At 39.5% G+C, this 13,004-nt stretch overlaps 1 protein-coding gene across 1 annotated transcript in view; it reads left to right on the plus strand.

Moving 5' to 3' along the window:
- The first annotated feature begins 1,729 nt into the window (after positions 1-1,729).
- The window catches only part of mapk1 (mitogen-activated protein kinase 1), a 38,431-nt gene continuing 27,156 nt past the window's right edge, over positions 1,730-13,004 (plus strand). The window contains exon 1 of the mRNA XM_034216653.1: positions 1,730-2,086. Coding sequence (XP_034072544.1) covers positions 1,947-2,086 — 140 coding nt within the window. The 5' untranslated portion in view covers positions 1,730-1,946. The remainder of the gene's footprint in view (positions 2,087-13,004) is intronic.

Raw genomic sequence — 13,004 nt, forward strand, 5'->3', positions numbered from 1 at the left:
TCTGATATCTTGGTGCCAGGATAACAACCTCCATCTCAACGTCAGCAAAACCATGGAGCTGATTGTGGACTACAGGAAGCAGCAGAGAGAGGGACACGCCCCCATCGCCACCAATGGGACTACGGTGGAGAGAGTCAGCAGCTTCAGGTTACTTGGGGTCCACATCACTGAGGACCTGACATGGACTCATCACACTAAGACCATCACCAAAAGAGCTCGACAGCGGCTCTTCTTCCTCCCCTGCGGAGGAAGAAGAGCCGCTGTCGAGCTCTTTTGGTGATCCTGACCTTCTACAGGTGCACCATAGAGAGTATCCTGACCTTCTACAGGTGCACCATAGAGAGCATCCTGACCTCCTACAGGTGCACCATAGAGAGCATCCTGACCTTCTACAGGTGCACCATAGAGAGGATCCTGACCTTCTACAGGTGCACCATAGAGAGCATCCTGACCTTCTACAGGTGCACCATAGAGAGCATCCTGACCTTCTACAGGTGCTCCATAGAGAGCATCCTGACCTTCTACAGGTGCACCATAGAGAGCATCCCGACCTTCTACAGGTGCACCATAGAGAGGATCCTGACCTTCTACAGGTGCACCATAGAGAGGATCCTGACCTTCTACAGGTGCACCATAGAGAGGATCCTGACCTTCTACAGGTGCACCATAGAGAGGATCCTGACCTTCTACAGGTGCACCATAGAGAGGATCCTGACCTTCTACAGGTGCACCATAGAGAGCATCCTGACCTTCTACAGGTGCACCATAGAGAGCATCCTGACCGGCTGCATCACGGCCTGGTACAGCAGCTGCACCGCCCTCAACCATAAGGCTGGTGAAAACTGCACAGCACATCACCAGGACGGAGCTGTCATCCATGGAGGACCTCTACACCCAGCGGCTGCCGTCTGACAAGCGGTACCACAGCATCGGGACAAAGACCACCAGACTTAGGGACAGTTTTGTCCCACAGGCCATAATACTGCTTAATAACTAAGCTTTTCCTAAACTACTTTTATTGGTTTATTTTAAATTTGTTTTATGTCTTTTATATATTTATGTTGGATTGTCTGAGGAAGCTGTTGACCCAAGTTTTTTCCTTACACTGTACAGTGTACATGTATGTAAGAAAAAAGTAAGCATTTAACTGTACATTAATACTGTTGATATAAAGTACTTTTTGCTAATACTACTAACATACTATGAAGTAGGCTAGTATTAAAAGCAGGTATTTTACATTTCAGTGCAGTAACAGTTTTCTCAGTGTTCTGCGCCCTATTATACATTTTTAGGGTCCTGCATTGATCAATCTCCTTTTTGGAATTGTGTTTTGATTGCCCCATCTAGATCCCCTGATCTTTACATAGCCCTTTGCTGTTTTCAAAGGTCCAATAACAATGGTTAGTTTTTATTTTCATGCCATGTAATTTGGTAGCAATATCCTAATATTAATAAAAAACATAATATCTGGATTTTGTATAGGTGAAGAGTTGTTCATGTGTAGCCCAGGCTTACTAATAATTTGGATCATAGAAATATCAACCATCAAAATAGACTCCTAAAGTTTACCTTTAAGTAGGCTGAAGGAACTGGATAGTGCGTTTACATCAACCTTACTGTATAGCTTGTCCTGCTGAGTGGAAGCAATACCTGGAGGCTTCTCTGACCATCCAAAAAGTAAAGAGGGAAATAAAAAAAGAAAACAGCGGATCACATGACCGCCTCCGTTATTTCCTGCAGCAGTAGCCACTTCTCCGCCACTCGCTCCTGCACAGCAGTGGTGTGGCCGCTCTGAACGCACTCTGACGGGAAGAAGAAAACACTCAAAGTGAAGGCCTCTAACGTGTTCACAGCGACGAAGGATATAACACTCATATAACTGTTTTCTAGTCTTAGTTCCAGTTTTTTGTATTTGATAGTCTCGTTCAGAAACAAGAAGGCTCATAATGGCGACAGCTGCTGTGTCTGCCCCTGCTGGCCCCAGCCCCGGGTCGGGGACGGAGCTAGTCCGCGGACAGGCCTTCGACGTCGGGCCTCGGTACACCAACCTCTCCTACATCGGAGAGGGAGCCTACGGGATGGTGTGGTGAGTGTTTCTCTGTTTACCTTCCTAGCTTTGTTTGCTCTTTTATTTTTACATTATGTAGTTTATGGACGTTTCTCTTTTAGCCCGACTGAACGTTTGCTAACTTACATATTTTACGTTAAAAACATGACATTTAACTAGCTTTAATATTGTTTGAGCTAGCAGGCAACAGTTTGAAACCGATGTTAGTTTTATAAAGGCAGCGTCTGTCTGGGAGAAAAAACGGGTTAATTCACGGCTGAATTGGCTTGACTTTTTGTCAGTGGTATGATGATTGACTAGAAGTCAATGCAACTTTGGTAAACGTGGAATTCTATATTTTTGGCGTTGGTTAAAAACGAATTATAGATGTTTCTCCATGAAATGCCATCGGGTTTACCTGGATGTCTTCCATCCTCTACGTGCAGTTTATAAAATGTACACGTTTGGTCTTATGTCAATAATAAATAACAACAGGCATCCAACTCCAATTTAAATTTACAGTCACTTGAATTGACTTTATGGTGATTTCTCTCTCCCAAATCAGCAATTGTAATACAAAACCACTGAGTAGCCTACAGGTTTAAGTTGTAATCAATACAGCATATACTAGTACTACTCTGACACTGCTATCTGCTAAAATATTCTTAAATTAATGTTCACAATTAAAAAATAACAATCAAAACAGACTAGGCTATATACTTTGCAGAAAGAGGCAGGAAACCCACTGGGCTTATTTGAGGGGGATATTGGTCAATAAACCCTGAGCAATGGTTATGACACTGAGAGTGAAACAAATAAAAAACTAAAAATGAATACAAGGACATCAATAAATGGGGAAAAGCTGTTAGAAAATAAAGAAGCATAAATGGTCATTTCACTTCACTTTATAGAAGAAGATTTGTTGGTGATTGGGGACTGAAGGACCTTTGCAAGTGATTAATATGGTAGCAGGGACATCTGAAGATTGACCTGATAGCTTTACACTTTGTTTAATGCTTTGGGATGGTTTTGTCTATCCCCCAAACTAGCTCTTGTAATAACTTACTTTGGAATGAACAGGTTATCATTCGTAATCAATACAGAATTTATACAAATTCTGAAGCTACTAGTTGCTATTTCTGTCCATTATATAATAATCACCGTACAATGTCCATTTGGTCTCAACCACAGTATGTTTACATTTACAGCGATTTCAATTTACTTTCTGGTGAGTTTCCAATTCATAGTTCAATACTCCGCTATTGTAATTTCCACATGTTCTCTCTGATTTTTGGTGCATATTGTGTTTTGAATTAATTGGTAATATTTGCTTAAAATGTACTAGTTTTTTTTTCTTATACATCTGTTCCAGTATCTGATGACCTAATCTAAAATCAATATTTCCTGCCTAAATGATATTGTACCAGGGGTGTAGTGGAGGAAAAACACATCAAAACTACATTTATGGACACTTTCTTATTAGATTTTACCCCATTGGTGTAAAAGTCATTGTGTAAATAACACAACATGAATTATGTTAATTTAATTTAAATGGCATTACAGATTTTATTAAGTCAAATTCTACTCTCGTCTTTTCAAAAATACTTGGTGTTTCTTTAGCCTGTGGTAATGTAGTTGACCTCAAATATGCACACTGTACTGTATTACATAATATGTTGTCATTGTGTCAAACAATAGCAGTGTAGTTCTTTCTTTCTTGTGCTGAGAGGAGCGGGGTTTGTTTTATTATCTAGTCAGCCTACACTAGTAGAGCTACAGCAGCATCTTTCTGTTCGCCTAATGCAGGGGTGGGGAACCTTTTTCCTCTCAAGGGCCATTTCAAATGTTACAACATCCTCCGAGGGCCGTACAAATTATTGAACTCAACCTCTGCTTAAAAAAACTAAAATCACAGCCCTTTCATTTCACCTTTCTTTCATGCTGTGCAAAGAAAAAGCAACCTCTTAATCCAGATATCTTTGATATCCAGATACCATGACTCGCGCATGAATGCACGTGCACGGTTGTGGCATGACCACCAAAACAGAAAGATATGGACACAAGATGTGTGCAAATGTATTTAGTTTCCTATCCATGTGAACATGATTTAAGAGGGGGGGACCTAACCTCCTCTAGGGGGGTCCAGGGGCATTCAAATATTGAAGTTAAAAGCATCAATCTGGTGCACTTTGAGAGCAAAATTCAGAGCTCTATGGATACATCTCTCAATATCCATTTGAAACAGAACTGTAAGCAGATTTTCTTTTTCTTTATGGATATTTTACAAATCACTCCCCTTTGTGTTCAAGGACCCTGACCTTGGCCAGGAAAAACAGGCACTCGCTTGTTTAATTCTTTTGCGGTCTAGATTTCTTTAATTCTTTTTATTTGCGTGTGTTTATAAATGACCTCGAGGGCCGTACCAAATGGTCTCGCGGTCCGTATACGGCCCGGAGGCCGGAGGTTCCCCACCCCTGGCCTAATGGAACAGACCCACCAATAGCGCTCATTCAGGTTTCTCAGTGTGTTACCCGATCAACAAATCAATGGTACATGTAGCTCAACGCAAGCAGACCATATACAATACAGTTAGCCACTAAAGCCCCTGTGTTGGAATGATTTAGATTTTTGTGGGAAGCTGTAAGCCGGGGGAATGACGCAACAAGAAACAGCGTCTGAGGGCTTCTTAACATTTAATAAACGATGAATGTGTCATAACCACTTAACGGGAAGAAACTCAGCTATCGGACAATATTAACCATTTTTAGCAAAATGAAACATAAGGGTAATAACACAAAGGCTCTGAATTAGCCCTAACGCAGTCAGCACAGAACTCAAGATAAAATACCCCTATTACTTATCGGATCTGCACAAACAATATATCGATTGGCATGCTGAGACTCCACAGATTCCAGACATATAAGTATCATCACTGAACGATCAGAACTCGCGACAGGGGAAGCAAACACAGACATCACAACACGTAGCTTCACGGAGGAAACACGGAGATATTCTTACCTTAGTTGTTGTTCTGATCAAAAGTTGTGTTCAATGGCATTAAAACGCTGCTGAAGGTTAATCCAATGTGTCTGTCACTTTGAAATGATTACTGATAATCCATCTTCATATTTACTAGTTTGAGCCTAGGTTTCAGTTTTCAGAGCGTAACATAGCTTTCGACTGCATGCACGTCACACTCACTCCTCAATGGTATGTGTATGTGGAACTTCCCCTTCAATTCTATTGACTCTAACGGTTCAAAAGAGATGTCAATCACCAAAATCGACCAATGGGTTCCAGAGAAACGTCAAATCCACCTAAATCTACCCAAATGACCCCAAAGGTGTTTTTTCTTTGCTAAACCTCTCTAAAAAGGTCAAATGTCACTTGTTTTGCATCAATCTTGATACAGGGTACTTATTATATGTTGGATTCCTAAAGCTTTTAGTCTACTATCCCATCATTCAAGGGTGGTTTTCACTATAAGTAATGTTTTTATTTTGGACGGACACTATAATTTACATTTTGTTGTAACAGTATAATGTTCAATCTGAATTTACTTTTCTACATCCAACTCACAGGTTTGTCATTGCTTTGAGAAAAAGATTATTAATTTACCCCTTTTAGAAGTGAAGTTATAGTAATTTGTTCTGGGAATATCATTTTCGAGCCTGAGGCCTGAAAAACAGGCTCGGGCTTAACTGGTTTAAAAGAGACAATAACACATTAGAGTAAATGTCTTTAAACTAGAAGCTGGATGACATACATACCTGTAATTTAGAAAACTGCATTCTCTAAAATGTACTTTTGATAAATGCTTAAACACTTATCAAACATTCTCAAGTTGTGGCAGTTGCTTAATCATTTAAGTTACTGTAAAAATGCCTTTTCTTATGTGTGAGGATGTTTTGTTGTGTTTCTGCTTCACTGTAAACTTAATATCTTTGAGCTTTTTGACATTTAGCAGGAAGGAAATCTATATATTTAAGACATAATTTAGCTCCATGGTTATCTTTACACTTGGCAAAGTATTAAAAACTAAATAAAGCAACAACAACAAAAAAACGTATGGAAACGCACACCATTGGACCAGCTGTTTTTGTTTTTTCCTGATTGCCTTGTTAAAGTGTATTTCAGTCATAGGGGAGGTTACAATAACTTTAGATAAAACCAGTACATAACGTCCTTGGGGGAAAAAATAAAACATGACCACCTGGACCGTCACAAATCAAGAATGAACTGTTTCTACTAAACTTCATAACATAATATGGTAGATGCATCGTTAGCATTTGCAATGCCCTATCAAAACTCTGCTCACAAAGAAAAGAGCTGTGTTTGTTTTAGGTAAAAATTGGCACATCATCCTTTTGAGCCAACAATCAACGTTGATTAGTTACAAGTGGTAACTTTTGTGGTTGCCATAACTTTGGTGTTTCTGTACTTTGCCTCTAAGAGATAATCTGTCAGCAAAACTGTGCGGGGGGGCAACTGTGATCACCCATTTAGACCATCAGTGCCTATTATTGCAAGTAAATATGTGATGAGACAAACATGTGTCATCACTGCAATACTTGATGCTGTCTTGAGCAAAACTCCTTTTGGTCCATTTTGGTACAGGTAACACTAAATATTGAAGAAAAAAAATGGCTTTAGTCTGTATTCTTTCCAAGGAAACAGCAATTCGGTATATTAGGAATGAGGATCTCAACAAACTACAGGAAACACCCCAAAAACACAATGAATACTGAGTATGAATAAGATGGCTCCTTTTATTATTTTCAAACATATAAAAACAGACACGGGCAGTTTCGTCAGGCTAGACAAAGGTTTCAAGGAAGTATATTTGACTCTCAATGATACCATATGAGTTACAATAACTTTATGTCCATTTATTTTTTGTGTTCTTAAAAGCCTTCCTTGCTTGTCACGTCGTTGTTGAGACATAATATGCAAAAGCCATTTAATTTAAACAATAATTGTGATCAGATTTACTTTGAGTTTCCTAGGAAGAAATTACATCTGAGTAATGACTTAAATTACCTTTTTAAATTGTTACCCTGACCAACCATGACTAAACATTTCACAATATGCAACTGCTGTATAAACAGTTGAGCCTATTGTTCACTCATGTCTCCCAGTTTTCTTACTTTGGTGTTTCTATGTTTTTGGTATTGAGTGGGTGATGTGTTAGACTCCACTAGGGCTGTACCCGAATATTCGAATATCCGAATATTCGTTCGTTGGAGTACTATTCGGGTTTCAATTTCGTTATTCGGACATTCGTTTTTTCCCGTTTTCTTTCAAATAGAATTTATTGAAATCTCCAATCTCAACGTAAGAGCTTGTTCGGGGGGTGCTAACACTTAACCATAAACGTTATTGTTTACTTTTTCCGTCTTTATATGTAGATATTACTTTTCTCCGTTAATCTCCGTCACGTTGTTTCCAAAGCAACAACAACTTCCTGTCAACAACGCTACCTCTCCTTCAAAATAAAAGCATGTCCATAAATAGGAAGCCAAGCCAAATTACACTTAAGACATACAACTGCAACTAAAGTAACAAACACAATTTCAAAGAACACAAATTGGGTTAATATCTATAAAACAACAATACTGTAGAATAACAAAATGAATGCCGTGAATACACCAAAATCCACGTGTTGAAGCGGTTCGCTGCTGATTACTACGACAGGCTCCATGATCACCCTGTTGGGTGTTCTTTTTCATTAATGACCGTTACCCGCTTAGTACACACCACATACTAAATAAACAAAAGACTTGACTCCCAATATGAATTTAATCAGAATTGAGTATTCAACTAAGCCGTATAATAATAACATTTAATCTTTTTTTATTTAAAAAGTGACAGTGTACATTAGCTAACATTCAAGCACATGTAAATGTTCTCTAGTTTGCTAGTTGGCTAGTTTCCATGAGAAGTGCCTTTGCTTGATGTCGTCAGGCTTTTCTGAGAAGCTGAAGGGAGAGTGTTCAGTTAGTACAAGTTGTCCAAAGAAAGGTCTGCTTATCAGTATGTTTTGAGTTTGTCAGTATATAGGCTGTATTACAAAATCTGGTTGTGTTTGTAATAAGAGAGTGTTCGACTGTGAGGCATGTCGTTTTTCAGAGAAGACCTATTTCTGTTTTCAATAGCCTCTTGTCGACTGTGAGGCTGTTGCTTGTCAGGGCTTTCCAGTGGATGAGGGCTGCAGATTGACGGTGTACAGAGCCTCTTCACACCAGCTTCAGTTTGTGCTTAAACAAACTTCACATACTGTATCACCTTCTGTGATGTTGTTCAGAAGCTTAGAATGCTCTGCTTTTTCAACACACCCACATAAACAGTTAGATCATGGGGGAATGCTGTTCGAGTGGCTCCTGTTTTATATATAAGCGCTGGTTGTAGTTGGTCATGTTTGGTCAGTTTAGCAAAACCAGATACCTTATTCATCCCCAAGGGGAAATTCAAGTTTATGGCAATTTGTAAGATATTTAACAATGGGATGGCATCTCATTGCTTCTTCCTAGAAATCTTGATTTCTTTGCTCAAAAATGCATGTAAAAGCCTATTGCAGTTTGCCCAATGGGACATGTTCAGATAACTTGTTTTGGCCAACCAACATTCCAAAACCCAAATATTTACAATTTGAAATGATAAAACGGAGAAAAACAGCTGTGTTATGCCATGAATTCAAATGTCCAGTAAAAGCTCACCGTGACATTTTAAGGGTATTCATTCTTTGTTTTTGTTGTATTTTATACATAGTTGTTAACAGTATACGTTTTTAGCACAAAAATAAAAAATGTAAAACAAATATTGTTTTGGCCAACACTGACGCACATTTCATATGTACTTAATATATTTCTAGTAAACATTTAATCTTATTTAACTTAAACTCCTTGACCCGCTTGATTCTTGCTGTTGCTGTTGCTCTGCTTCATTACACCATGAGCCGTCCTCTTGAAATGCCACTGCGGCCGTCTCCATGGCAACCCCTCTGCGTCTGACATCAGTACCACCACTCAATAGCCAATGGGAGAGGAGGGGAGAGAATGAGAGCCTTGACACTCTGAGATCTTGTTGTGCGATTCAGAAGGAGATGTCATTTGGTTGATTACGCCTGCCAAGACGAGCACAGTGACTTCTGGTTCAACAGCGTGTAAAACATTCCACACATTGAAGCTGAGATCCTCGTTCATCATCAGGGCCTGGCAGACAGTTTGTTTCTCTGCTGTTGCATCAACATATTTTGTAGGAAATTGTCTGACTCAAATGAGCACAAACTTGTCTTGCTTGGGGTACAGTATTACGATTTGATTTCTGTGTTGTGGTCTGGGGGGGAGGAAATGAAGGTTATTTTATGCAAAGTCAAATTTGCAGAAGTGGTCTGACCGTCTGACAGCTTTGATGTTATCTGTTGGTCTCATTTTTACATCATAGTACGCTTGCAGAAATTGAAGTTGCATGGAAATCAGCACAGATGACACACAGTATGGGTTTTAAAGTACAGTGAAGCTTTGTAAGCAGCACAGAGCTGAAGGATTACATCGCTGCTCCTAAACTTTGTGCAATGTTAAAGTGCAGGAAATATGTACAATACATTTGCATGTGGGAAAAGAAAGTTTGGGGCTCTCTGCTGGAACTGCTACCCCCGCGACCCGACCACAGATAAGCGGGAGAAGATGGATGGATGGTTGGACATTTGCATGTAAAACAAATGTTTTGCATTTTGTACCATGGATCTCAACAAATGCTTTTTAATGGGAAATCAGCAGAGATGTGGTGGATTTTTCTTCAAGGTTGTGAAGAATGTGCATATAGTATATACATTAATAGTTGTTGCAGTCCTCTCTGGATCTTTTGTTAGTGTCAAGGCTACAAACTTACAATTAGTTTCGGAAGTGTTTTATTTGGGGATTTTCTTAGTGGTTTTGTGTATTAAATGTAAGGCTTTGTCTGTAATGTGTGATTCATTTGTTAGTTGTATTATTATAATGTTATGATTAAGTTTCTGTTGACATTCAGTGTAAGTCAATAAATTGCACTGGGCGTATATGAGGTCTAACACATTAATGTATATCCTTACTCCTAAGATTCACTCAAACTCAATTTGCTGTATGAAAAGACACCTAGCTTACTATTACTTTATTTTGGTTAATGATTCATTTTTTAATAAAGTATATGACACACTTTATGATGTCCATCACCAAATGTTTCTTTGCGTCACTTGTATTAAACAGGATCTTATCAAAATGTACATTTTCCAGAAGACAAGGCCTTCCTTTTTATCTACAAACAGCCAAGGCCAAATTGTGTGAACTCCTGCAGTCAGTGTAGCCCGCACAACCTCTCAAAACAATGATATCAGTTCTAAGAAAGACTCAACTAAATTGATCTCTGTGCCCAAACCAAATGTACTCTGATTGGTTTTGTTTTTTTTACTAAGAATTCAATGATTTATAGTAAAAAGAGAGTTAATGTCTTCAAATGTCTTGTTTTGTCTAGCAAAGAGTCCAAAACCCCCAAAATGTACTGTACAGTTATAACATTGGTCAAATTTCAAACACATTTTCTTTTTTCACTTTTGCTTGAAATGAGTTACAATGAATTATAAAAAGTATTGCCAATCATCTGATACTGATTATTTTAGTCGTGAGGGAAACGGATACAAACAGTTGTGGTTAATGCACTGGCACTAGCCTTGACACATTACATCATATTAAAATCAAAAGAGAAAGTACATATCTGAGAGGATATTACTGAACACTCTAAAGGCCCTCTATTCCTACAGTCCCAGTCCTTAATGCACCGTCAACCTGTTGGTCTGAAGTTCTTTGCTGCAATCTGTCACGATGCCTTTAAAGCCTTTGCATATCGTTGGACTCTGCGAAAACTGTCTGCCTTGTGCATGGCGCATTCATATCTGCACTTCTTGGCTCACGTCACCCTTAAGCATTGTGAGCTTTTCGCCTTCTTCCTTTAACCCCTTGAATGTCGTCATGGTAACAGCCCAATTGCATAACACAGCGGCTGCAGTATAAAGCCTTGTATTCTCATCTCCTTGGAAACAGAGTCCGCCCCCCCCCCTCTCTGCTCCTTCCTGGGCACTGAGCATGCTCAGAGACCCATACAGAAGCAGAGGAAATAGGAAAGGCTCAGAACAGATTCTCATTGCTATTATATGAATGCAGTCCATTTACTGTTACAGTGTATTTACTGGTGCATACAAGACACTGCTGCTCTTATTGTCAACAGAGCATCTTCTATTAAGCCCGAGTCACACTGTCCCGAAATTGACACTGAGTTCAGATGTATACACGATAAAGGAAATGTTCAAATTCGGCTCTGATCGTAACAACATCGGGCCATTCGTGAGGGCATGCTCATGTACTGTGAACTCGCCGGAGCCTTGCAGCGGGGCTACTGCGTGCGGAGCGCATAAAGCAGACTCTACACGCTAACGAAGGATCACTTCTTCTTCAGGGCTGGGAAGGCTACGCAGTACGCAGGCTACTGTCCCGCAGCTGCTGCCTCTCTGTTGGACTGCACATTACTCACGAGACGTTTAAATATATATTTTTTTGCTTTACGTGAAACAATCGGGGCTTTTCAGAAAACATCTGGGGTTTGAGCCCAAGTAGCCACCCCCTAGCGCCACCACTGAACACGACTACGTGAAGTAGTCTGAAAATATCAGTGACAATTTTTATTATATACAATCTCAAGTTTCCAAAATGTAAGTCCCATAGTACTTTAACATAATTGTTTTTGTTACTTTCGTTGCAGTTATGTCTTAAATGTAATGTAGATGTTGCCTTCATGTGTGGTTCGGGCGCCATTGTGTGGCCTTCTGTAGGCATCGTACTTGCTTCGGCTGTTGCTTGGCTGTTGACCAAGTTCGGGGCCATCTTCGTGCGAAATTCACAATTCCATATTCATGTGTCCATCTGGTGTCAATTTCGGGACAGTGTGACGCGGGCTTTAGGATAAGCACATGGGGATAAATGACAAGAATATACGACACTGACTGGTTGCCAGCTCAGATCACTGTACTGTAGGCACATTTTAGAATACAAGTTTTGCCTTTTTAAATTGATCAGATTTTGTTCAACCTTTTCCTGAATATGCTGATCCATCAAGTTAGGCGGCAGGTCATGATTGAAGTTGTCCTTGATTGATCTGCCTATCATCATCAATTGAATTGATTGGTCCATAATAAAACGTTTTTTAATCCATTTTAATTTCCCAAATCTGAAGTTCACGTAATCCGATTGCTAGTACAGAGTCAATAGATCCTTCATTTTGGAATTGGAATGAATTCAAAAAGTAATCCCATCTGTTTGCAGCAAACAGTTTTTCCTAAAATTGCTTTTCTGAAGGCTTTAATTGAATAGATGGGTTCATAAAAAGTTAATCCACCATCATTTCCCAAATCTGAAGTTCACTAATACTGATTGCTAGTAAAGAGTCAAGAAATAATTCATTTTCGAGTCATAAAAGACTAAGAAAACCAGAAAGTAATCCCATTGGTGTAGCAGCAACCAATGTTTCTCTTTTCCTAAAATGTAATCTTCTGCTTTTTAACAGTGAGGAATTACAGTCAGCTGTGTTGGACAGGGGCCACAATCAGCTGGTGGTGGTCTACTCCCCACTAGACTAACATACATCAGTAAAAGTCCTGAACGCCTGAGAGTGCCATTCACAGAATGAAAGTCCACCCTTCAGTGACATGACTCAGAAGGTCTACATTCACAGTAGCATATTAATACTACAAACTCAACTTCAGTGTACTTTGTACTTCCTCAAAAAGCTCCTTCTGTTACACGCCTTAACAAACTTACAAGGAACTGAAGGGCTGGCCTCAGTAAACATGATGAAATGTACTGTGAGCTAAGATAGTGTTCTCTCTCCGCTTTACACAGCCACTGATTTTTCTTTCCCATGAAGGCATTGC

This window comes from Gymnodraco acuticeps, unplaced genomic scaffold (assembly GCF_902827175.1).
Source record: "Gymnodraco acuticeps unplaced genomic scaffold, fGymAcu1.1, whole genome shotgun sequence".
NCBI lineage: Eukaryota > Metazoa > Chordata > Actinopteri > Perciformes > Bathydraconidae > Gymnodraco > Gymnodraco acuticeps.